This window comes from Ceratotherium simum, chromosome 9 (assembly GCF_057802395.1).
Source record: "Ceratotherium simum simum isolate JZ-2026a chromosome 9, ASM5780239v1, whole genome shotgun sequence".
Taxonomy (NCBI): Eukaryota; Metazoa; Chordata; class Mammalia; order Perissodactyla; family Rhinocerotidae; genus Ceratotherium; species Ceratotherium simum.
The window spans coordinates 40,059,939-40,086,747 of NC_141908.1; the positions used below are offsets into that span (position 1 = coordinate 40,059,939).

The 26,809-nt window shown below is 45.4% G+C and overlaps 1 protein-coding gene across 11 annotated transcripts in view; it reads left to right on the forward strand.

The window, feature by feature from the left end:
- Positions 1-26,809, forward strand: part of TANC1 (tetratricopeptide repeat, ankyrin repeat and coiled-coil containing 1) — a 230,335-nt gene that overhangs the window by 175,443 nt on the left and 28,083 nt on the right. For all 11 annotated transcript variants that reach the window (XM_087435249.1, XM_014785939.2, XM_014785940.2 and 8 more), the window contains 9 exons: positions 21-302; positions 1,320-1,477; positions 3,843-4,074; positions 5,243-5,409; positions 7,337-7,944; positions 14,527-14,635; positions 15,554-15,676; positions 22,942-23,178; positions 25,097-25,282. In XM_087435249.1, coding sequence (XP_087291375.1) covers positions 21-302; positions 1,320-1,477; positions 3,843-4,074; positions 5,243-5,409; positions 7,337-7,944; positions 14,527-14,635; positions 15,554-15,676; positions 22,942-23,178; positions 25,097-25,282 — 2,102 coding nt within the window. The remainder of the gene's footprint in view (positions 1-20; positions 303-1,319; positions 1,478-3,842; positions 4,075-5,242; positions 5,410-7,336; positions 7,945-14,526; positions 14,636-15,553; positions 15,677-22,941; positions 23,179-25,096; positions 25,283-26,809) is intronic.

A 26,809-nucleotide genomic window follows, 5' to 3' on the forward strand; every position in this document is an offset into this window, starting at 1 on the left:
ATGATCTTTTTTTTTCTAAGCACGATTTTCTCCCTACAAGCCACAAGACATTTTGTTGAAACCCCTGTTGTTTGAAGTACCGAGCATAACAACAGACTCCGTGTTTGTGGGAAGGGATTGGCTCTTTCACCAGATAGAAGAAAATTTGAGGAACACAGAACTGACAGAAAACAGAGGAGCAGTGGTCGTTGGAAATGTGGGCTTTGGGAAGACGGCAATCATTTCTAAGTTGGTGGCACTTAGCTGCCATGGAAGCCGCATGAGGCAGATTGCTTCCAACAGCCCAAGTCCATCACCTAAAAGTATGTCCATGTTTAACTACTTGTCGAGTTTATTATATTAATATAAGATAGATGGAGGAAATTGCTGTTTGGATAGACATAAATTCCCAATTTTCCTCAAGTTGTTCCAGCTGCTGTATCAGGTTTGCAATCACATGTTAGAGAACTAGTTGGAAACTTCCATAGATCATGGTGCCTATGGAGCTATAATCTGGGGTGAGGCCAGCATTCCCTGGTGTTCTCCCAACTCTAGGGCCTGGCTCCCTTTACCTGGGCAGAGGTGGCACAGTGAGGCCTGATTAAGTGCCCTGGGGAATTTTGGGTCCTAAAACCAAGGAGGTTAGGCTCCTGGCAGAACAAGCCAGAAGGAGTCTGTGCAGAATTCTCTTGTATCATGTTCTCCACAGCCTTTGTATTCTATACTGGATTTACCAAAAGTATAAAAACTAACTTAGATATGGGATAGAATAGCCAAATATTTGTCTATTTATGTTTTTTTTTTTTTTGGTGAGGAAGCTTGGCCCTGAGCTAACATCTGTTGCCAATCTTCCTCATTTTGCTTGAGGAAGATTGTTGCTGAGCCAACATCTGTGCCAATCTTCCTCTGTTTTTTTGTATGTGGGACACAGCCACAGTATGGCTTAATGAACGGCATGTAGCTCCATGCCCGGGATCCAAACCCGCGAACCCTGGGCCGCCAAAGTGGAGTGCGCGAACCCAACCACTGTGCCACTGGGCAATAAACCCATTAAAAGAACGTGTGTCTAACATGGTGAACAGGAACAAGTGAGCCATGAAAGATTTTTTTTTTAACTAGAAAGAATTTAATAAAGGAAACCAGAAATAGCAGTTCTCCAGGGAGGCACCTGGGTGGGTGGGAGAGAAGGCTGAGAGGGAGACTTGTGTTCTCATTTGGACCCATGTCCACTCATTACTTATTGAGGTACTCTCTGGGTCTAATCAAGAAATGTGTTCAATATCCCACCATACTCCTATTCTGAGGTTGTAAATAATGAAGTTGGTCTCTTTTCTCTGCAGCTTCCGATTCCTCCCAGGATCTTCCTTTCACTCCACTGCTTTCACCGAGTTCTTCTACAACTGGTACCAACGCAGCTAAAACGCCCCCTGGGTCTAGGTCTGATACTCCTGAGAACCAGAGACCAAGAGAGGATGCAGTGAAATACCTTGCGTCTAAGGTAATCTGCTCCTGTTCCATGGGATCCTTCCAGAGAGAGATTGGATAGTTTGGCTTTTGAAAAATGAATTTGAAAAGGGATCTTAAAACAGAGACAACAATTGCTTAATGCAAAAGTATAGCTTTTGATAAAATTTTGATAGAATACTCCAAATAAAAGGTGTTAATGAAACTAAATATCTTAGGACACTGGCAGTGGACTTTTATTCATATTAAACAGTGGATTGAAAGAGTTCCTCAAAGCAGCAGAAGGTATCATTGCACTCGCCACAAATCCATCCTTATAAGCACGTGCTCTCCTTCATTTGGTGTGAGAGTGGGAGACTGGTAGCCTTTGGCAGAGGCCTCTTCTACCTGCTCTCTGTTGCCTGGGGCCCTTGGATCCCTGCATCCTTCTGTCAGAGGTTTCTTGTGATGTTGTACAAGAGACTTGGCTGACTTACCCTTCCTAGATTCATGGTCATCAAGGTCCTTCTGAAATTTTGCATCTGCTCAACATTCATCACAAGTTCATAAGCCGCCTCCCTGCATTACAGTGGTTACATCTCTCATTCCTGGTGAGCCCTTTGGGTCTCCCTGGACAGCAGTGGTGTGAGTTGGGAAAGAGTTGCCCAGAGGTAGGCAGTGATGAGGGGCATCTAGTAAGGAAATGCCTGGGGGGTGGGGGTGAGGTTGATGCAGGGAGACTGAAGTGAATGCCTCTCTGCCCCAGATCCCTGCTCCTATCTTCTGCTTCCCAGATGAGGGGTGCTCCTTACCCGGCATGGGCAGCCCTGATGCCCTGACCACTGATTCGGGGCAGTCCTCTGGTCATGAACGTGTGATCTGAGGTGAGATCAGACTTCAGACTTCAGAGCCACTGCTGCTACCATGATTTTTCAAACCACTTTGTGACCTGCAGTAAGAAATACGTCTTACACTAGAGACCTGGTGCTCACATGCACTTGATCACACACACAACTGAAGCAAAAGTGTTATAGGCTATACTTGTTCTTACGTTCTATAAAATTTACTTTGTTAAAAACAAAAAGCTATTGTGGCTCCAAATTGATTTCATGACCCACTGTTGGGTTGCCAGACTTCTTTCATCAAACGCTGTGCTAGATAGACTGTGGTACTGGCTGTCTCGGCGGTTTTTACGAGCTCGCGGGTCCTCGTGTGTTCCTGCTAATCTCTGTCCAGGTGAGAGTGAAAGAGCAGTCACCTTTCCTCTGAGTGTTGATGATAAATTTAACCTAAAACAGAAGTCACATGGCAGTTCCAAATTGGCCACATCTGTTCTTGCCGGTTGCTATTTAAGAGTTTACAGACCTGGAATCTAATCCCAGATCCTCCATTGACTATCTGTGTCACCCTGGCAAGGCATTTCACCTGTGTGCCTGCTGCCCTCGGCGGTGAGCCCTGCCAGTGGTTCTCGTCCTTCTTACGCCGGAGTTGTGTGCGGCTGAGTGGGAAGGCAAGGACGCACACTCTTCTGAAAAACGTAAAGCACTTTACACAGATGTGTTTGACCTCTTTCAGCTTCTTTATCTCATTATTATATTCCTCCTTTCATCCTCATTTAGAAAAGTATCAGGTTTTTCATTTATCTGCAGCATACCTCTCACTCACAAGACACTTCCACATCTGGAACTTTCCTTGGGGTCTCTCTAACGAATAACCTACTGCTACTTCAAATCCATCCCAACAAAGGGAACAGTCCTCATCCTTCGATGCTTAGACAGGAACCTTTCTCCTCCTCTGTGTCCCTTCACGTGGTAGATATTTGGTAATTTCTAGTTTTGATCCTTCAAACAATGTCACTGCTGGACTTCACTACAGTGTCACTTGAGGTGTGAGTGTGGGGAGGGGGTTTGAGCCAGGCTGCCCGGTCCTCCTGCCCGGGGCAGGAAGCAGCTGTGAGTTTACAGCCTGGCTTTCATAGCTACCAACTTGATTATCTGCGTTTTGGGAGAAGGAAATGAGTTTCCCAAGGAGATGCTTCTGTTTTTGAAAACAGAATTGTAGTGAAGATGGTACTTTTGAATGTGGAGAACATTGAGATTGCTCAGAATTGCTTTAAGCCAGGGGAGACTTTAGGTTTTATGAATAACTTTTATTAATTTATATGCAATATAGAATAACTTGGGCGCATCGTAGTGTCGCCAAGATGGACTTGTGGTTGCAATTTAAAGTCTGTCTAGAATTGGCAAATCTCATGAAGGAAGGAATAAATGAATCAATTAAGCTAAATCATGACCCAGTCTTGGGGAATAGAAGCAACATATTTTGTTATCTCAGCAAACAGGAGAACTGTGTCACTGAGAGCGTGGAAGGAGCCGAGTGGAGAGGATGAGGTGATGCTGACGGCTCTGCTTCCCCCGTAGGTCGTGGCCTACCACTACTGCCAGGCTGATAACACGTACACGTGCCTGGTGCCTGAGTTTGTGCATAGCATTGCGGCTCTGCTCTGCCGGTCCCATCAGCTGGCCGCCTACAGGGACCTGCTGATAAAGGAGCCCCAGCTACAAAGCATGCTGAGCCTCAGATCCTGTGTGCAGGACCCAGTGGCCGCCTTCAAGAGAGGAGTGCTGGAACCGCTCACAAACTTGAGAAACGGTACCTGGAGCAGCCACCCATGCGCTCGCTCTCATCAGTAGTTCAGAGTCCCCGAGGCAGTCCTCAGAAGGAGAAGGGTCTCCCCTTGGCCCTGGGGTGGGAGTGAGGTGGGCATAGGGAGAGGATGCGGGTGAATCAACGCACCTTTCATCCTCATCCTCAGAACCATCTCCCCAAGGTCCCTCCTTGCCCGCCAAACGGTGTAGTTTTAAATGAAACGTCTCTAAAAAGAGTTAACTTCACAGTTGAACATTTTCAAAGTAGCTAATTTGTAACTAGGTTATTTAGATGACTTACTCCCTAGAAACTGTTGCCTGCATATTTTGTACTCTTATGTCAAGGAGGAATAAGTTGATTATTTAGGGAATTAGCCAGCATACTTTTCAGGGCCTCTGCTCAGTTGAGTGGAACCTAAAGCCATTTCTAGAAGTTTCCATTTGATTTTTTGCCCTTGAATATTCTACAAGGTAGGGGGCATCAGTGATGGTATAGGCCCTTTGGCTTTCCATCCTCTTCCTTGCTCCTCACCTTTGAGCGAGTTTACCTGCCTACATGGCACTTCTGGTAGAAGGTGCTAGAGAGAGGGGATTGAAACAGATATGTCATCATTTCTCTTTAGTTCCCTGGGCAGAAAGTTCGCACTAATAAGTAGAAAACTCGAGTGAGGCTTGTGGGAAAGAGCCCTGTTCTAGGAGTCTATAAAGCAGAGCTTTCACCATCAGCTGGCTGTGTGCCTTGGGCTGAAAGCTTCACCCTTTGGGGGGTCAGTTTTCCTTCCCTGGAATCTGCTGAGGGAGTTCTCCAGGGGGACCTAGAGTCTTTTCCAGATTTCATCTCTGTGTTGTTATCTTTGCTGTACTTACTCTAGCGACAGGAGTTTATGAAAAGCTAACTATATCATATACATGGGTGAGATTCTGCTAATGTGTATAATGCAATATGTTTCTGAAAACTGTGTTGTGAGAATTGGTTTTCTTTTGGCTCTGTGCTCTGGTTTTCATTATAAATTTAATAGAAAATATGCTTCTGTGAAAACCATTTTTTCTACCATATGTAAACCTTTTTAGTTTTTCCTAACACTTTAAACAGTGCATTAAAATACGCTGGGTGGTGCCATCTTATAGAAATGTATAATTTCTTAACTGAAAAAAATTATTTTATCCTTTAGAACAGAAAATTCCTGAAGATGAATACATTATTTTGATAGATGGCTTAAATGAAGCTGAGTTTCATAAACCTGATTATGGAGATACCCTTTCTTCATTTATTACCAAAATTATTTCAAAGTTTCCTGCCTGGTTGAAGTTGATTGTGACTGTAAGAGCAAATTTTCAGGTAAAAAAGAATTCTCAAATCTCTTTCCAAGACCCCGTACCCAAATTTTACAGTGATTAATACTAACAACTTAAACTGTTGTAAACCATTTAGCTGCTGAATTGAAAACTATATTAGGACTTTGAAATATTAGTCCACAGAACCCCAGATGGGCGAAACTCTGACCTTTTTACCCCCCAAGGCACATTTATCAAGATGTCAGGTAGGTTTCCTGTTAGCATTGAACTTACTTGTGCTTCTAAGATGGAAGTGTCTACCCCTGGTTTCCCACAATTCAGTGGGGGAACTGTTTGAGGTGTCTAGCTAACAGTCTATGAGTTTAAAGTTATTCTTGCTGGTAGTTATTTGCTTGGGTTTGCAATAGGACTTTTTTTTTTTTGGTGAGGAAGATTAGCCCTGAGCTAACATCTGTTGCCAATCCTCCTTTTTTAGCTGAAGAATATTGGCCCTGGGCTAACATCCACACCCATCTTCCTCTACTTTATATGTGGGATGCCTGTCACCACATGGCTTGATGAGTGGTGTGTACGTCCGCGCCCGGGATCCAAACCTGCAAACCCCAGGCTGCTGAAGCGGAGCGTGTGAACTTAACCCCTATGCCACCAGGCCAGCCCCAGACTTTGTTTTTTTATGAAGGGAAAAGGGAGGGATGAAGGAGAGAGATTTTTAAGGCCTATTCAGAAAGAAGGTCTATTTTTTCATAAAACTGGAACATCAGGTAACACTTGCAGCAAGAGGAAGAGTTTTTTTTTTTTTAATTCTCTCTCTCATCTTTCCCCTCATTTGAACCCTAAAATTATATCTTAACAACTTCCTTCCCTCTGCCCCGTCCTTTTTTAGTAAAGGTAGTAGCTTTTGATTTTTGCCCTTTTATGATGATATTTATTTAAAAATAGCATTTGGGTTCTTTTTGGACCTCAAACTTGATATTTGTTTTTATGGACATTTGATTCATACACTTTTCCGTCATTTTTCACACAGTAAGCAGAATGTGGCAGTCGGTATCACTCAGAAACAGGAGTACTAGCTGTGTATGTTATCAGAAGTTCAGTTAGCATCTGTGTGAAAGAGGGGGTAATTGTACTCAGCCTGCCTCCTACAGTTATTACATTCAATGAGGACATGTACTTACACACTTAAGAAATGATAGTGGGAAGTTTTTTTTTTAAAAAAAAAGCTCATCTGCTCTTAGGTGTCAGGATAGTGCTTATCTTTGGGATGGTAAAGGGACACAAGGCTTCTGGGAGCTGGTGATGTTGTCTGTCTAGCTGCTGGTTACACAGGTATATTTGACTGTGAAAATTAATGACACTGTGCAGTTATGATTTGTGCACCTCTTATGTTTGTTACACTTCAATTTAAAAGTTTACTAAAAACAGCAACTAAAGAAAGTGATAGCAGGCTCTTCCAAAGTACAGCAGCTTGTTACGGCAGGCGGTCCCTGGAGCATGGCCTCGGGGGCAGTTTCAGATTTCCTGGTTTGGTTATGCAGCCCAGTATCTGATACACAAAGAGGGATGCCTCTTATCTCCGCATCTGGCCGTGTTCTTAGATGTACAGTGTTGATTTGTGTGTCCTGGTTCTATAACCAGTTGCACAATGTAAGCATTATGGGTATCAGGTCTCCTCAGGGTCTCACTGCCCCTTTGCTGGTACGGCCAGGTCGCCATCGTCTGCTGGGGCTCCTCCATCTCGTTTGGCTCTGTCTTCAGGAAAGCCTTTACTGATTTGATCTCGCGTCAGGATTTCTTTCACATAAGCTTTTTATCTTCAATTTATCCTATTACACGTTTTAATACAAAACAACGAGTCCCTGTAATCCATGAAAATCCTCCTTGAAAGAAAACTAGTGAATGTGGTTGGAAATGCAGCTGACATAAAAAAGAAATCTCTGTGGAGCAACACTGTGGGTTTTGTTTTCTTGCAGGAAATCGTAAGTGCGCTGCCATTCGTCAAGCTTTCCTTAGATGACTTTCCTGACAACAAAGACATTCACAGCGACCTGCACGCCTACGTCCAGCACCGGGTCCGCAGCAGCCAGGACATCCTCAGCAACATCTCCCTCAACGGCAAGGCCGACGCCGCCCTCATTGGGAAAGTGAGCAGCCACCTGGTGCTGCGGAGCCTCGGCTCCTACCTGTACCTCAAACTCACTTTGGACCTCTTCCAGAGGGGACACCTGGTCATTAAAAGTGCCAGCTACAAGGTGGTGCCCGTCTCTCTCTCTGAGCTCTATCTGCTGCAGTGCAACATGAAGTTCATGACCCAGTCTGCCTTTGAGAGAGCACTTCCGATTTTAAACGTGGCCCTGGCGTCCCTCCACCCCATGACGGACGAGCAGATTTTCCAGGCCATTAATGCCGGCCACATACAAGGGGAGCAGGGCTGGGAAGACTTTCAGCAGAGGATGGATGCTCTCTCCTGCTTCCTCATTAAGAGGCGAGACAAAACTCGCATGTTCTGCCACCCATCCTTCAGGGAGTGGCTTGTTTGGAGAGCAGATGGTGAAAACACAGCCTTCCTATGTGAGCCCAGGTATGACAGGCCGCTTTCTGTCAGCTCTGTGCAGGGAGTCTTAATGTGTGATTGGGGAAGGGATTTCAAACTTAATTCACGTTTGTTAACGGAAAGGCAAGGCAGAATGAATAATTCAGGAGGGGCAATGGAAAATTCTGTCTGCTACTAAACAAAAGCTTCCTTCATTTAATTGCTAGAATTTTAGGACTCCTCAGGACATTTGGATGAAAAAAGCTAGGCAATGCCTGGGTGAGATTTCTTTGCTGTCTGTTCTCTACTAGACCCCTGTGCCCTTTCACGGGGGTTGCGTGTGGGAAAGTGTGATGTCAGCTCCAGGGACAGCAGGCTTCTGTAGAGGCTGTTCCCTGCTCAAAGTCTTCAGTGGGGGTCTGTGGACTGTCTTGGACCCTGAGCACCACCACTCCCCTGCCACCTCTTTAGCATGTAGTATCTTGTCCCAGGGATCAGATGTGCCTGTGGGCCTAGAGGGGAGCATAGCAATCACTTCTGGCTGCCTCATTTTGTATTTGTGGTTCAGCTCCGTGTAACAGACTGGGATTTGGGGTTGAGAGGATGGAGGCTCAGATCTCAGATGCCCATTTATGAGATGGTAGTGGGGCAGCTGCTTCCAGGGAGTTGAAGATTCCACTGAGGATTTACAGCAGCGCCAGACCAGGCTGCAGTTCTCCTCACTGCCCCGGGGAAGGAGGTGGGTGGTAAGTCTGCATGTCGTGTGGCCTGGTGCTAGCCAGAGTGAGAGGTCGAGGAATTTGAGGGTGTGGGTGCTTTCAGATTAGCATATGTTCATGTCAACCACTGTTGCCTGGCCCTGGCCCTGGCCTGCATCGTTGCTGTCTTGAATGGCTTCTGCTGTCTGTGAGTCAGAATTGCTTCTGATTCTGTAACAGGTCTGGCAAGGTGCTGAACTGTCCGCTTTGGGCTGGATTGGGCATTTGATCAGATGCTGGGGTCCAGAAATGAAGAGGTGAATAAGCATCGTGAGCCACACACTACCTTCCTCCCCGTGAATATTGACTTACCATTGACCCCATAAGTCTAGCCATTGTTTCATGTTGCGGATAGTGTTGTTTTCTTAGGTGGCGCTGGGCTAAAAATTTGTTATCTTTTGAACCTGGTTTGGGGCAATAAATTGTAACTCCTAGGTTATTTAGCCAGACTGTAATAACTAGGTGAAATGTGTGCTGTGACGTATTTAGCCAAATCAGATTATTTTCTAGGAAAAGTCAGATCGTTTTCTAGGAAGATGGGCTGTGGTTGAGTTTGTAGAGACATAGAAACAAGGTGAAAGCCTACAACAGGAGGGTGTAGGTTAGTTAACTGGGGTTTGAAGCAGAAGCAGGTAGACTGTAGTCACAGTTGAGCTTCACTCCAGTTGGGTGGTAGGTGGCAGGAATGTTATGCAGCTGGGGCAGAGCTGAGAGTGGGGTGACTAACAGGTTGCAATCACAGACACCTCAGCACTGATGAGTTCCTATAAGCAGGCGTGGGGACTTACTCAGGGCAGGGCCAGGGCTGAGGCAAGAGAGGCACCTAGGGTGCAAAGGGTAAGGAGGTGCTATTCTCAGGACTGTGCAAGTCAGCATTTAGCCAAGACCCCTATAGTTCTTGAACTTCATTCAGCAGACAGACAATATATAGAACCGTGTTGGGAGGATGCTACTGGATTCAGTTCAGCAAGAGTTTTTGTGGATCCATTATGTGCAGAGTAGTGTGGCAGATACAGAGATTCCTGGGACAAGGGTCCAGATCTCCAGGGCTTCCCACACAGGAGGGCAGGTGAGTCAGGAAGTGATGGTGCTGGGAGGGAGCCCCCTGCATGTGGGACTTCAGGAAAGAGAGAGAAGCTTCCAGCTGGGGAGACCATTTCTGGAATGTGTTTCATATATGTGGTCACATTTGGATTGGGCCTTGAAAGATGGGTAGCATTTCTCTTCCCATCGCAATTAGTAGTTGTCATTTTGCCCCAATTATAGACAAGAAGAAAAAAAAAATCCAACACCCAGTGGCAATGACACTTCACTTCTTATTTCTGCCTCTTTCCATGCATTTTAAACATTCTCCAAATCATCTTTTCTATATTAAAATTCCCATCCTGCTTTTTTGCTTCACACATCATGGACACTTTAGCAGGCTATTTGGAAATCTTAGTAGGGTGTCATTTTTCATGACTGTGCAAACTTCCTAGTAGGCAATTGGTACCCTTACCCTTATTGTGGGGCCTTTAAGTTGTTTTGGGGTTACTTATAAACATAAAAACCTATTGTGAATATCTTGATGCCTTACAGGAAAACAGTAGAATAGAGATTGAGCAAGATCTGGATTAAAATTCTGTTTCCAACAGTACTTTGTGTAATTCCTGTGCACAAATTATTTTAATTCTCTCAGCTTAGTGCCTTACCTGTAAAAAGAATAAGAGTATCTCCTCACTGTGTGACGGTGGCTGTTATAGGATAGACATGCTTAAGAGGCTCTGCCTCTCCCTTCCTCCTTCCCCCTCCTCCTCCCTCCCTTCTTTCCTTTCTGGTTTTGATTATTCCTTAGGTTAGAATTCCAGGAGCAGAATTGTAAAGTTAAAGAGTAAAGTTGCTCAGAGTCTTCATTCACATCACCTGGAGTTGAACATGATTCACATTTTGCAATATTTGTTACATCTGTTATTTTTTACTGAAGTAAATTGCAGATATGATGTTTTATCCTAAGTAATTGATTACGCACCACAAAAAAAGAAGACATTTTCATACTTAACCACAATACCATTACCACACCTAAAATATTAATACTGATTCATCAATATCATCACACATTTAGCTGTGCTCAAATTTCTCCACTTCTGTCTGTTTTTTTAGTGTGTTTGACTCAGGATCCAGATAAGATACATAAAATGCATTTTATTGTGTCTCTTTTAATCTGTAGATTCCCTCGTCTTTCTCTTTTTGCTTTTTCCTTGCAATTTGTTTGTTTAGAAAGAGCAAGCAGGTAGTTTGTCCTGTATAGTTTCCCATAATTTTGCTGGTTGTGTTCTCGTGGTGGTTTTTAATGTGTTTGTCCGTCACCTCTATTTCTTATAAATTGGTTGTTAAATCTAGAGGCTTGATCATATTTTATTTTATTTTAAAAATTTTTTTGCAAGGATATTTAATAGGTGGTAGTGAGTACTTCCATCAGGGAGGCAAATAACATCATAATATCTCTCTGTGATGCTTGGAGCCGTTGATTTTTCCTGGATCCATCGATTCTTTAGGTTGCATAGAAACTCTAAAATCTAGAACAGTCTCCCATCTGCTTTCTTTTCCACATGTCCTTGACTTGAGGAATGACTGGATAGGATTTTAATAGGTGGAACGAGGCTCTTGCAGACGGGAGGAGCTGTGTAAGGCATGGCAGCAGAGTGAGCAGGCTGTGTTCTGCAACAACAAACCTAGTTTGGCTGGAGCTTTTGTCATGGAGCAGAGGAGTGGAAAGGCTAACAGAAGGATGTGCCAGGGAGTGTGGCCCTTTCTCAGTCATCTCTGGAGAACCTGTGAAGGTTCTAGAGCAGGGACAGTCTACGTGGACAGGACCTTGGAATGCGGAGTGTGGGGACCACTGTAACAGACAGGAGTGGGGACTTGGTGGACCTGGTTTGGGAACGCAGTGGGTGGAGACAGGCCTTCCTGACACGGGATAAATGGGCATGGCTTGGCCTTATGGGCAGAGTCAAGAAAAAGGAGATGCCGTAGATGACATCAAGGTGTTAAGCCTCAGAAATTTAGGAGTGGCATTGCTCTTTTAGAAAGGGTTGAGAAAAGCAAGAGCTTTCGAGCGGGTTTTGCAGAGCAGGAGTTGGTTTTTGTTTTCAGCAGTTGGAGTTTGAGGGGTCAGTGGAACCCCTCGGTGGACAGGCTCTGATGGCAGGTGGAATATGAAGGTTGGAGAAGTTGGAGTTGAAGGTTTGGCATCATTAATGGAGAGGGAGTGGTAGGACTTGGTGAGGAAGTGTAGTTAGAGGAAAAGGAGCACTGGACTTCTGGGGCATAGAGAAGGATTTCCGGGAAGCAGGTTAGGATGTAAGTGCTGCCGAAAGGTGAAGGAAGATGAGGATTAAGAGGAAGCCATTGGCTTCCAAGTCCAGAAGGAGGGTCCTGGATCCTCAGGAGATTCCTTCCATTGGGTTGTGAGGAGTGAAAGGGGAGAGAGTGAACACCCTGGGATGGGAGGTGGAAGGGTTGAGAGGTTTGGGGTTGAGTGTGGGGAAGGATTTTGGTTTTGTTTTCAATGTCACAAGAGATTGGGACATCATTGGAAACATCTTTGAGACAGTGTGGGGAAACATAATCCATAAAGAAGGAGAAACTGGACATGCAAGGGGGTGGGGGCAGGGGGTACGGGCAACTTGCCTCCTGTGTACTCCCATGGAGTCTGTTCGTGGCACCATTCTGGCTGAATTTCATCTTGTTTACATGCTTCTCCTCCAGTCACTGAGAGCACCTCAAGAGAAGCACTGTGCATTGTTCCCCATGGAATCCCCAGTATCAAGCATGGTGCTGGTTATAAGGGGGATGTTAATGAACAAATGAATGAATGAGAAATCATGTTACACACATTGGATAGATTTCAGTTCAAATCTCTACTCAGTCATTTACCAGCCATTTGATCTTGGGCAAATCACTTAACCTGTACAGACCTCTGTTTCCTCATGTAAACAAACTGGGAATCATAATAGTGATTCACAGGATTGTGCAGATTAATGAAATAATTCAGTTAGTTGCTGCACCTGACACACAGTAAAAGCTTGATATGTACTGTGACCTTTGGGAAATGAACAGACTGATGAATGCGGGTAGACTTAGAAAGGGGCATGGGATTCTGAGACCAGGAGGGGAGGAAGGAGACATGGATGGGCTATAGAGGAGCACAGGTATCTAGAAATTGATTGCATGGTGAATTGTCTCCTAAGAGAGATGGTAAGCCATTTGCTTAGCTGAGAGCACTGGAAACCTTTGGCCCAGACACCGAAGGTGTATGGTCATCACCTCGTAAGGGCCAGCCATGGTACTCTACTTACCTTACTGTGTCTTTGTTGTGGACACAATTGGCATGGCCACGGATCATGGCAGACTGGGAGACTGAGGATGGCGTAGCCCATGGTTAGGAGAGTGGCCCTGACTGGAGTGATGTGGGCCAGGTTGAACCCTGGGACCAGCCCATGAACAGGGACTAGGGAGGCTGTGGGGGCCTGGAGCACTAGAAGGTGGCAGAGAGTGGTTTTCATGGGAGCAAGGGAGTAGGAGAGGTGGGAGCTTGGGAGGCTCTCATCTGAGAGAGGAAACCCAAGCTTGAGGTCTGGGAGGTGGAGCGTGTGCAAGGGAGCACAAGGTATATGCTCATGGGAGAGCTCCAGACCCTTACAAGACATTGGATGGGACCCTCAGTGGCAGCGTGGCCTTAAAAGTCATGACTTCCCTCATAGTATAAAAAGCAATCTCTTGGTCTCCACCTGCTTTGATTTCCTCATCTCTAACATAATTTATAACCTATTTGAGAAACAGGCATGCATCTGGATAGATAAATACTGTTTAAGTGATGCATGCTTTCAGTCATCTAGATGAACAACTACTGGAAAACACATTTAGAAGAATGAATTTTTTTCATAATGTTTATGAAACATCTTTTCCTCTACAACTACCTGCTTTTCCCCCACAAAATAGTGCCTCAAAGTAGTCAGGTTGATAGAAATGAAAGTAATTCACATTGTGCAGAAATTACTGCTGTTGGAGTAAGCAATCCTTTACATCTTTTCCAAAAAAATTGGCTTAAACAAAGGCATGGAGTCCACAGGAGACAAAATGAGTCCTAAAGACATGGAAGGGAAAATGGTTAGGATGGCTCCTTCATGAAAGGGTTAGTGGGGATTCATTGGTGGTGTCAGTTGAATGCCCACCATGTGCCCAGACATAGCAAGCCCACTCATACATCTTAGCTTGCTTTTGTGTTCCATCCAAGCCTAGAATTCTGGGTGTTTCTGATCATGAGCTGTTGCTATGATCAAGGCCTTTTTTCCCTTCCCATTGTAAGGTCTTACCCTTTGGCCTAGGTCTACTCCCAGTGGTGATTATCCTGAGGGGAGGCCTGAATGCTAGATCCAGTGATGGTTCTGCTCCATCTGTTCATTTGTACATCCATCCATCCATCCATCCATTCATCCAAGAAATACATATTTGATTATTTACTAAGTATGGGCATTTCATAGGTGTTGTGACTTAGATAAGCCCCTTAGTCTCATGGAGTTTACATTTTTGTCACAGACATAAATCAAATAAGGCGATGAGAGAGTGATGGATGATGAGCAGACAGTGCGTGGTTCCTACCCTGTGCTAGGGCTTCTCTCTGGGTCACTCCACAGAGAGAGGAGAATCCCAAAGAAGCCCTCAAAATGACTTGAATAGCATTGGCCATCTTTTGTGAAGAGGCAGATTTTCACCCATTTTGAAGCACCAGGAGAACAGTTCAAGTGTCGTGTGGCGATGTACACACCTGAGAGCCTACGCTGCAGTGGAACCAGGTGTCTTTTGTTACAAGCCTTTGTGTTTCTTGTCCTAGGAATGGACACGCTCTTCTGGCATTCATGTTCTCTCGACAAGAGGGCAAGCTGAACCGCCAGCAGACCATGGAGCTCGGCCATCACATCCTGAAGGCGCACATTTTCAAGGTGAGACACACCACTGTGAGGAAGGGTTTCGTTGTTGTCATCTTGAGGTTTTGCTTTTGGAGATTTTTGACTGCTTCACCAGCTCTCTCAGAGCCCTCCATGAGCCCGTTCCAAACTCAACCCCATCTCTCCTCCCCGAAAGTAACCATTGTTCTGACTTATAATCACTCAAGTGTGTATCTAAATGCTACAGTTGAAGTTTTACTTTTTCCCCCTCTAAATCTCTTTTAAGTTTCTTTTCCTCTAAAAGTTCCACTTCATTCATTCCCTTTTGTTTCCTTGTTATTTGTTTGTCAAAGAACCTGTTACTTGACCAGTATAGTTTTCTTCCACCTAGATTTTCTGATCACGTCCTTATTGCTCGTGGTCTAGTTCAACATGTTCCTCCTTCCTCTGAATTTCCTGTCATTTGGTAGTTGTATCTAGAGGCTTAATCAGGTTCAGATTTGATTTCTTTTTTCCCAGGTGTCACAATTACTTCATAGTTAGAGTTATATATATAACTCTATATGGGGTTTCTTGTGTCAGGAGACCCAGCACTTGTTGTCGCTTCTCTTGGGGTGATGCCTTCAGCCCCTACTGGTTTCTGCCTGGACTCATTCATTCATTAGGGGTTACAGAATGGTGACAGTCTATCATTTATTGTTCCTTTAATTTACTGGAGAACTTCTATAAAGAGAAACTTTCTCCTCATTTGTCACCTCTTTCCCCAGGCATACAGTTAGTTCATGTAGCAAAAGCAGGCTAATTCCTGGACCCTTGGTTTTAGGGAGGGAAGGCTCACAGGTCCAGGCATTCAAGGCACAGCTTTCTTCAGGTGTTCGTGTGTATCTGCAACCCACCGGGGCATGCCCACTTTCAGGCTGAGCTGTAGTGGGAAAGGAGACGCTGAGGCCAATTGTCTCTGATTGCTTCCAGGGCCTCAGTAAGAAGACAGGGATCTCTTCAAGCCATCTCCAAGCCCTGTGGATCGGGTACAGCACCGAGGGACTGTCTGCTGCCCTCGCTTCTCTCAGGAATCTCTACACTCCCAATGTGAAGGTGAGCGACCCCTCTGCATGGACAGCCAGAGCCCCCAGCCCCGGTGCCATCTGCTGTTCCTCCAGCTGTCTTGCCCTCCCTCCCCCTGCACTGGGTGGTGGCCAGAGGAGGTGGAGGAGCTTCCAATGATGCTTTTCCCTGATATAAATCACACAGGCTCGAATGCTCTGTTACCCATTGTCTTCTAGAAGTTTACCTTTTGCTTGGATAGGAAGATGCGGGTGGTCGGGGCTGCTATGTGAGCACATGGTGACTATTTCAGAGTAGAGGTGATAAGGAAGCAATTCGTAAAGGAAGCCAAGGGTCAGAGGGAGATTTCCAGGGAAAATTGATTTTTAAAGTGTCCTGGGTTTCTAATCTGGACTATCTCTTTATGGTTCATAGGAAATTAAGCATTGATGAGTGACACAAAGAGATGGGTACACAGAGGAAAACTTACTAAAGGTTTTGTGTACCTGTGTTTATGACCTTGGGAAGTGTATTAGGGTCGGCCTGCTGCTGAGCCACGAGCTCCCTCACTCTTGGTCATTGACTGTCATGTCACAATATTCTGCTGAACTTTGTTTTAGGGTAGATTTTCTTTACTCATTTAATGCAGTATAAGAATCTAAAACACATGGAGACTGAGTATCAGGTTAAGGCAACAAAGAGGGGTTAATTCCCACTAAGAGTGTGGGAGTTACTGGCTTACATTATGGCAACTTACAACCATCTTTTCAAAGTAAGATGAGGTCATAAATGACTTAGCATTTTGGATTCCTGACCTGCTTGACATATCTGCTAGACCCCAGACCTTTTAGCTCCAGGCCCTGATATGCTCAGCTGCCTACAGAAGCTCTGAGGTCCTCCCTTTCAGTCACCTCCATGAAAATGATCACACCTGTTCCTTCCTTAGTAGCACAAGGGTGGCGTGATGTGGTCATGCGGCAAAGGGCAAGCAAAGCCCTGGAAGTTCCCAGGCATCTGTCTTCCACTTCTTTTCACTTTGGTTTGTCAGACCCACCTGGGAAGGGGGCCACATGCCCCAGAGATGGCACTGCAGGGGACACTCCCAGGGGACTTTGCTCCTCTCCTCCCCTTCTGTCCACACACTGTCCCCCACCCCCATACTTGCACCTGGGATCTGTATCTGGGGTCTGGGCCTTGCAGACCACTTCCCCACGTCTGGTAGATGTGTGCTCTCCCCCTTTTCTCCTTCCTCGGCCTCCCTGGTATATTTAGAGGGGAGAGTGTAATGATGCCAACTGAGGAGCCTGGGGGTCAGGAAGGACCTAGCAGTGTTCTGAGTCCAGGTGTGGCTCTCCCAGAGCCCTGCTGCCCAATGCAGGGCCTCGGTGTCGGTTAGAGAAAGGCCACCGCCCCCAGGTGGATGCAAACAGGGTCTCTGCAAAGAGTGGTCCCTCATGCAGGTGGACTCAGCCCCTGTTAGGGTTCCAGGCTTGATGGGCAGGGGACACATTGGGTTTCAGTCTTATTCACCCCTTGGCTGGACGCCTGGGAGCAGAGCCCACCTGGAGAAGGGCTCACGGGAACCCTGTGCTCTGCTCCGCTCCATTACGTCTTTTCACCCACTGTGTCCTGACTGAACCCCACATGCAATTTTGTAGGGTGGAGGGACAGGGAAGCTGCTGCTTGGAGGGGAGCTCTTCCTGTCTGGCTGGAGTTACTCCAAAAGAAAGGTGGAGAGCACAGCTGAGTTTAGGCTTCACGTAATGAAGAAGTCGTATTGAGAATTTTTGTTTTTCTTAAATTTTACAGAAGTTAGAGTTGAGGTAACTGTAATAACATTGTTTCATCTTCCATTTCAGCTGAAAGTGTATCTTTTGGCTTCTCCATAATTATTAAAATTCTATAATGATGGCAAGGAAGAAAGAAATAAGAATAAAAATGGCAATATCTGTTTATACTACCTTAATGAATTATGGGCACAGGAGTTACTCTTTTAATGTGGAGGAAAGTAATGGGAAACATTATATGCTGTTGAATACGAGTTTTTAAGACAATAAATTAAAAGGTATGGCTCTTATGTGTGAGCCTGACCCTCCTGGGATTATAGACTTGCCTCTTTAACTTACTTGCAATTTTAAGTTATTCATCTTTACTTTGTTTTATGGAACTCTCGTGTCACCTACATCTGTACTATCCCCAAAATTCTATAACTTGGTTATAGAATTTTAAGGCTTTCCATTATCCTTCAGTTTCTTTTATCTTGCAAGGAAAAAAACAGGTTTTCACAGAATCTTGAACAAATTACAGTAATTTAAAATTATGCATGCAATTAAGGAACTTTTTTTAGAGAGTATTAAATGTTGTCATACAGGAATGGATGTCATTTTGAGCAATAATTGCAGTTTGCCACTTTGGTAAATTGAAGTGACTTGCTCTGGGATGATTGCTTGGTGGATGGATTTTAATTTCAGTGGCATGCCAGTGATTTCTAACAATGTAGTCTCCTTTTACCAGGCCAGGGGCATGGCAGCCCACTGTGGGGTCCTTGCCGCCAGTGCCTCCAGGCTCCCGTCCAGCTGATTGTTTTGCTCACACTGTCCCATCGGACTGGCTGCCAGCCACTGGCTTCTCAAGGCTGTAGACTCGGGAGAATTCAGATGGTGATTCTTCTCTCAGTGGAAGGCAGGGAGGGGAGGAGACTGGAGTTAGGCGTGGGCTTTGGCCTAACTTCCCTTGCAGGAGATCCGGTCATAGGCATACACATTTTCAACCAGTGTGTTGATTCGAACCTCCAGTATACTGATTGAGAAAACTAAGACTCTCACCTTAGGATTAGGACCGTGCTGGCCAGCGCCTTGTCTGTTCCTCACGATCACGTCGCCTGGCCTACCCCCTAACCCCCTTTCTGTTTTTTTTATTTGTTAAATCCAGAAGTTTATAGATAATATTGCCATTTTCAGACGTTGTCCAAGGAGAGCTTCTGTGGTGGTGATGATTGGAAATTTTCCATGTAGTTGGGAGAAAATGTATAGGATGGACCATTTAAACCCCTTCCTTGAATGCAGAGTAATCTTAGCTGGAGCTGCTGCTTCTGCCGCTGGACTGCTGCGACAGTAGTGCGCTGTGTGCCCAGAGCTAATCCGTGCTTACTCCCTCTTAGCCTCGGTGTTCTTACCTGTAAATTGGAGGTAACACAAGAGCCTGTCTCATGGAGTGATGGGAAACCCCATCAAGATGTTGAAGCTCTTGGAAAAACACTTGGCATGTATTACATGGTCAAGTGAGTTATTAGTGCTTCACCTACTTTCTGGAAACTGAGACTCCTCTATGGGCACCTGAGAACTTCTGGTTGTGCCTGTTGGTGGTTGTTCAGAGGAACTGCCTTCCATGAGCCTCTGATGGGTCCAGGTGACTCATGTCTGCCCTCGAATAAGCATGAGGTCTCCCAGCTGGGGGTGAGGGGGTGCCAAACCTTCAGGTCGCCAGGTGCCTGGGGCAGAGCGCCCTCCTGTGCCTTCCAGGGGTCAGGTACCTCGGCTCTTGTCCCTTCTAAAGATTCCATGAAAGGTGATTGTAACAATAGCAATTAATATTTATTTAGCATCCACAGGATGTTGAGGGCTGTGCTAAGTGTTGTGTGTGTGTGTGTGTCACGTTCATTTTTAATTTTCGCAACAACCCAGTGAATTGGAACTGCTATGTCCATTTTTCGGATGAGGAAACTGAGGCTGAGGGCAGTTAGTAGTTTGCCCTGAATCACACAGCTGGAAGGGTGCCTGGCGCTGAGCAAGCCCATGCTCCACAGGTGCATTTATACCTGATGTGTTTACAGCCCTGGCTGTCAACTGGAATCACCCGGGAGCTTTTGGTGCCCCAGCCAAGTCAGAATCTCCACGGGCGGGGGCTCGGGCACTGGAAACTTTCAAGCTCCCAGGTGGTTTCAGTGTGCAGTGGAGTTAAGAACCACGGGCTAGCAGAAGATCCACAAACTGATTGGGGATTAAGTGATAAAAATTGCCACAGCATTGCACCAACAAGGGAAATGTTTTTCCCAAGGAGCAAATGAAGTGTCAATTGATGACAGACATGTTTAGGAAAGCTCTGCCCCTAAGCACATACCTTCCAGATAAAAGTCTTGTAAGGTATTCAGCAAGAAAGTACTGAAAATGTACCTTCCAACATTATTAGCAAAGAGTACCTGTCAGGTGGAATGGGGTGGCATACTGCTCTTTTCTTAGGAGGCACCTGAGGCACAGAGAGGTTGAGTAATTTTCTGAAGATCATACAGCAAGGTAGTTAAGGGTGATTGAGAACTCAGATTATTTAATCCATCGTCTTTTTGTCTTAGGCTCACGGATCTTAAGAGGAGATGGGATTGATGGGAGAGAGGGTAACTGGCTGTCAAAGTCACCCAGGGAATTTACGAATTATTCCTGCCTGTCCTGTGGTGACCAGAGTCTGATGTGCCCCTCAGTGATGTTATGTGTGTTTTGAAAAAGCTGCTAAGGTTCTTCTGTACTTCTCTTTCTAAGAACCGATTTCGTAGGCCTTGATGAAATTTCACTAGCGTTATCCTGTTCTTTCCATTCTAATGGTAGTTACTCAAGGGAAATAATTTTCTGAAAAACCCTTACTTTTGTTTAGCACTTACAATTTTAAAATACTTTTGAATCATATTTGAGTCTGCTGTTGTTTTTAAGAGCGAACCCATGTAGATTTGTGGAGCAGGCTCGGCAGGGATTAGGTTGTTTGCCCAGGGTCATGCGTTACATGTCAGTGTTAGGACAGGGACACCTTTTCTGATTTCTAGTCCGTGTGTGCTCTGCCTTTCCATACACAAGTGCTGGTTGGCAGCAGGAGGCTGGTGCTGCCCTGGGTGGGGCTAAAAGATGGTCCCTCTGATGGGTGCAAACCATGATGGGGTGGGTGCTGGCGCAAGGGGCCTTCTCAGCACTTGAGAAGGTCCTAGAGGTGGGCAGGATCTGACGCGTGGGCCATCCTGTCCGTGGAGGGCCTTTGTTTGCCTTTCTTCTCTGTGAACTTCTGTCTTACAGCCAGCGTCTGGTGCAGTGGGCTAAGCTGGAAAATGGAGCGTGTGGAAGGGATGGAGAGTGCTTAGAGTTGATGTGTGGGTGTGTGCATGGACCTGTGTGTGCATGGGGGAGTAGTCCATATGGTTTGGGGGCATCCTCTGGTGTCCTGGCGTCGGAGCAGAGGCCTAAAGGAAGTGATCTTTTGTCATCTGTGTCTATGGGAAGGGTATTCCTGGCAGAGGGAACTATAAGAGTAAAGGCCAGGACATGGGGCCTGCTGGCCATCATTGCAGGACAAGCGTTAGACCCAGCGTGGCTGTAGTGGGGGAAGTGAGGGGAAGGGTGCTGGGAGAGGAGGTCAGAGAGGAGACTGGAGGGCTGGATCACGTGGGAATCAAGCTTCAGTAGCAACCAAGACCTCCTCAGATTTTACCCTTGTGTTGCATCCGTATGCTGCCTCACTGTGCTGAGTTGTGGCCTCACCACCTAGTAATATTAATTTCTATCAGCTTGTAAATATCTGTCAGTTGGTAAATATTCTGTCAGCTACTCTTGTGGACACATATTGAAATACTTTGAATTTTATATGCCTATTGTCTTTCTGTATCTTTTAATGATCCCATGTGTCTCTAGTCAAATAAGTGAACAGTCTCTGTGGTTTTCACACCTAGTGGGCACCCTGGGGGCCGGCCAGGGTCGGTCGGGGGTGAGTGATGCTGGTCGGGACCACTGAAGGGAACTGTTTGAAGAAGCGCTGTGGGCATCTTAATAGGTGTTAAAGGAGTGTCAGTTTTTCAATGATCTGTAGATTTGAAGAAGATATTAGTATAGCTAAACTTTGCATGAAGTATTCAGTGATTTTATTTTAAAGTCTATGGATAAAAAACTTCCACTGATGTCTGGATCCAAGGAGTTAGTGGGTGGTAGATGTTGTAATTAGTAGGAAAAGCAGATTATTTTCTAGGAGTCTTGTGCTGCTGACAATCCCAGGAACTCATGAACATTTTCATGTGTTCTGCTTTTATTTTAGGTACACTTCTTTGTGAAGGAAAGAGTATCTGCAGTTACTTTTGGCTTGTTATCTCACTGTTAATTATTTAATCCTGTGATTATTATTTCGTTGTCAGAAAAATGAATTTTCTATTTTTATTTAGATTAAACAATGATCTTTCAAAATGTGGTCCCTAGATAGTATCACCTGGAAACTTGTTAAAAAAGCACATTCTCAGGCCCCACTCCAGGCCTACTGAAACAGAAATCCAGGGGTGGGACCTGAGAACGGACTTAAAATTTTTTTAATTTTGGTTAAAAAAAAAAAACACATAAAATTTACCATCTTAACTTTTTTTTTTTTTTTGTCAGGAAGATTAGCCCTGAGCTAAGATCTGTTGCCAATCTTCCTATTTTTGCTGAGGAAGATTGGCCCTGGGCTAACATGCATGCCCATCTTCCTCTACTTTATATGTGGGACACCTGCCACAGCATGGCTTGATAAGTGGTTTGTGGTCCACACCCAGGATCCGAACCTGCGAACCCCGGGCTCCTGAAGCAGAGCACGAAAACTTAACCACTACACCACTGGGCCGGCCCCATCTTTACTCTCACATTATTGTGCAGTGGCTCTCCAGAACTTTTTCATCTCGTAAAACTAAAACTCTGTACTCAATTAAACAACTCTCATGTTCCTGTTCTCTTCTCCCAGCCCCTGGCAACCACCATTCCACTTTCTGTCTCTTTGAATTTGGCTACTCTGGGTACCTCATGTGAGTGGTATCATACAATATTTGTCTTTTTGTGACTGGCTTATTTCACTTTGCATAATGTCCTCAAGTTTCATCCATGTTGTAACATGTGATAGGATTTCCTTCCTTTTAAAGGCTGAATAATATTCCATTGTATGTACATACCACTTTTGTTTATCCATTCATCAGTCGACGGACATTTTCGTTTGCTTCCATCCCTTGGCTATTGTGAAGAGAGCTGCACTGAACGTGGCAGTGCAGATATCTCTTCAAGATCTGATTTCATTTCCTTTGGATATATACTCAGAAGGGGGATTGCTGGATCTTGAAACACCTCCTCACTGTTTTCCATAACAGCTCTGCCATTTTAGATTTCCACCACCGAGAATGTGCATTTTCAGTGCATTCTCAGGTAATACTGGTACACGCTCGAGTTTGAGAACCACTGGATTAAAATGAGGATACTACCCCTCTCCACAAATGTTGTTGTGACTGACATTGATGTGAGAAATTAATCTTGTTGGGGGATATTATCCAACAGGTGAGCCGTCTCCTGATTTTGGGAGGGGCCAACGTGAACTACAGGACAGAAGTGTTAAATAACGCCCCGATCCTGTGCGTCCAGTCTCACCTTGGCCACGAGGAAGTGGTCACTCTGCTCCTGGAATTTGGCGCCTGCCTGGATGGAATGTCAGAGAACGGCATGACCGCCCTCTGCTATGCGGCAGCTGCCGGCCACATGGAGCTGGTGTGTCTGCTGGCCAAGAAGGGGGCGAGGGTAAGCAGCAGCCTTCCCCTGATGGGCAGGGTGTGGGGAGTGTCATCATATCCTTGCTAGAATTATCATCAGCTGGGCCAGTCTCTCTTTAGTCTCTACTTTGTTGAACTGCAATGAACAGAAATCGCCACATAAACGGAAAGGGTGGAGTTGCAGGCGCTGGTCGCTGTGTGATGTTGTCTGACGTGGGTGCTCAAGGGTATAGCTTTGGAGAGAGAGGGGCTGTGTGTTTTGCTCATAAGTTCTTATTCTGCTTAATTATTGCCCAGGGGGAGGCAGGGTACCAGGGAGACTCCTGGCCACCAACATCATGAGTAGGGCTGTCCTTTCAAAAGCCTGCAAGTGGTGACCTAAAACTTATCACAGAATTTAACACAGCAATGGATTGGTTGAAAAGATTTTAAATGTTTGATTTTTTTCTTCCATCTCTACATCTTATCCCATTTTGTTTCGTGTCTTTTTTTAAAACAATAAAATGAGTTCTATGGGTCTTAGAAGCCATGTGCTTAAGCACATGGCTGCAGGAGCTAAACGGATCAGAATCCTCATTTCTCCAACTGCGAGCTAGGACGTTGGGCAAGTTGTCGAGCCTGTGTGCCTCAGGCTTCTCATCTGTAAGATGGGCATAATACCAGTATCTACCACAGGGCTGTTGTGTGAACATTAAATAAATCAATATATTAACATTAATATGAAGTAACGGTATATTGTTAAACAAGTGGCTCTAGGACTATCAATGTTAATAGATTAAATAAGAACAGTGCCAAGCTCACAGTAAACCATTTAGGTTACTATCAGAACTTCATGGTCTGGGGGGTGTGTCTTAAAAAAAAGAATAGAATAAATCTCTATTTGTCTTGATAGTTAATTAGGATATTTAAGGTTCAACAAAAAGACCTTAAGCTTTTAGTAAATGTGGGAGGCTTTTTGGTTTTTCTCTAAAAATACAGCATTTGGAATGGGGGAACTTGAGCTTGTGGGAGCAGGGAAATACTGCAGATAAGCCTTCCAGCGGGTGCATCAGTGCACGTCGCCCTGCCTCCATTTCCACACCCACATTGTGGCTTTGCTTCATTCACAGGCTAGCAGGCCCCTCCCAATCCCAGCTGAAAGCTCTGTAGGAGGAGGGCGGGGGTTATGTAGGTGGCTCTTGCAAAGCCTCTGGGTGGGGGTACAGAGCATCCCCCAAATTTGCAAGCAAGGTGAGGCTGGACCCTGAGCTCTTCTTCTAGCCCAGGATTCCCAGGTTTAGACAGGGAATGACGCCTTGTCTGCTGCCTCTTAGACTTTTACGTGGTACACAGCACTCGGAGACATCCAGCTTTGTAGCTAGCTGGCCTTCCTGTCTTTGTGGACACACTTTACATACTGTTGTCCCAGGTCGCCTGCCTACAAGCGGCCTCCTTCCCCAATCAGATGCCACTCAGAGTCCCTTCCTGCCCTTCCTTGTTCAGAGATGGGTATTCTAGGTCCCTCCCTTTTGCTGGCTCCTCTGGCTCAGTAACTAAAGAACTGCTCTATTCCCCCAAATTATAGCTCATCACAGCAGATTTAGAATGCTCCACTCAGGCCACCGAAGTTGGGAAGCATCGGGCTTTGGCTGAGGTTTTGGTTTGTGTCATCACGTGTCCTCCCCAGAGAGCTTAGAGCTCCCAGTCGTTTGCTGGAGAGACACAGGGAGTGAGGCAGGTGCCTGTGATCGCTATATCTGCAAAGGGAGCCCGAGGCCTGGAATGGTGGGTGCGTTTATGAGGACCAAGTAATTTAAGCCAAGATTCGGTGCTCTCCAGAAAGACGCGTTGGAATGTGAACCCCACCTGTCTCTGCAGGGGGGTGGGGTTTGCACACGGCATTTGTGGTGCCCCATTGTTCTCAGAGAGGTAATACTAAACTGTGACCTTCTGTTCCTGCCTCCCAGGTGGACCACTTGGATAAGAAAGGCCAGTGCGCACTGGTCCACAGCGCACTGAGGGGCCACGGCGACATTCTCCGGTACCTGCTGACCTGTGAGTGGTCGGCGGGGCCTCCCCAGCCGGGGGCACTGAGGAAGAGCCAAGCCCTGCAGCAGGCGCTGACAGCGGCCGCCAGCATGGGCCACAGCTCGGTGAGTGGGGGCTGGGAGGTCCCTTCTTGGGAACCTAGAAGCTGTAGCCCAGTGGATCGGTGCTTTTGCCAATCACCTTCTGAGTTGCTAAGCCTGTGATGCACTGAAGGAATGAAAAAAAGTGAGGATTTCAAGAAATAGCAGTTGGTTTGACCACGTGTAACAATCTTCTGTTGGCATCACCCCATCCATGAGTGAAAACCCGGAGAGCCCACAGTTTCTGGCGCGCATGCGCTCTCGCGATGGGGGCAGGCCGTTTCCACGTGGAGCCTTTCCTTAAGGTTCGTTCTCTGCGCTCCTTGGTCTCTCTCTTCCTGCCCTGTTCTGCTTTTACCCTCTGGCACTGCTGTCTTACACTTTTTTTTTTTTTTTTTTACCTTTGATTCATTCTTTTGTCCTCGTGATCTTTTAAAAATAGTCACATGGAATCCTAATTCTAAAATTGTTCTTGAGTATGTGAAGGATTTTTAAAAATAGAGCTTCAGTCCTCTGAGAGCATGTAAGAATGCTTGTCATTCACAGTTTCCGCACTGAAAGAAGATTTACTGCAGTAGTTAAATAGAGCACTTGTTTCTGGTAGCTGTCGGTAATTCTCAGAGTGAAGATTTAATTGTCATCTCCTGACCCATGTGTCTGTGAATTTAGTAATATTTTACCCACTCTCTTCCGTGTATTTCTCACTCTGTATTATCTTCAAGCAAATAGAGTTGCTGGTATTTGGTAAGATTCTTCCCCACAATGACTTAAAGTAAATTTGGGTGCAGAGCTGGCTGGCTGGCTGCCTTTTGGCATTTAAAACACAAGGGCAGACATATGTACACGTATACATGCACTGCTGACTGGCTAATTTAGGGCATTTAAAATGTTAAAAATATACACATACAGTGCTTCAGCCAACACGATATATTGCAACAAGTTGAATGCAGAAACGTGTAAGAGAATGTAGCTGTCTTCTCTTAAGACAGACATAAGAGATTTACAAAAATATGAAACAATGCCAGTCAACTTACGTATATGTTTTAGTTTTGGAAAAAATACTCGTTTCATAAAAAAATACACATTTCATAAAAATATGTTGTGTTGCCATGTAATGGGTTTATTATGGTTCCTTTAAAATAAAACTATAAATGTTTTTTAAATACCCATTTATATAGATACACACAGAGCATGTTAAATACACATATCAGAAAGTGTAGATGTTTTTCCTTTTTTAACTGTTCCCCAAATCTGAGTGGGTCCAGAGTGTGAAAAAATCATCGTAGGGAGGACAATGACCTTTGTCTCAACTCGTGTTAAACTCACCTTGTTTTAAAGCTGGCTGGGAGGAATGCTGTCAGAAGCAACCCCAGCACAGCTGGTAACTGTTTCACGGAAAAGGGCAGGATTCATTCACCAAGAGACTTGAAGGGTGTGTTCGTTTCTTAATGCTGTTGTAACAAGTGACCACAAACTCTGGTGGCTTAAAACAACACACACCTGTTCTCATAGGTTCTGGAGGTCAGAAAGCTAAAAATTAAGGTGTCAGGA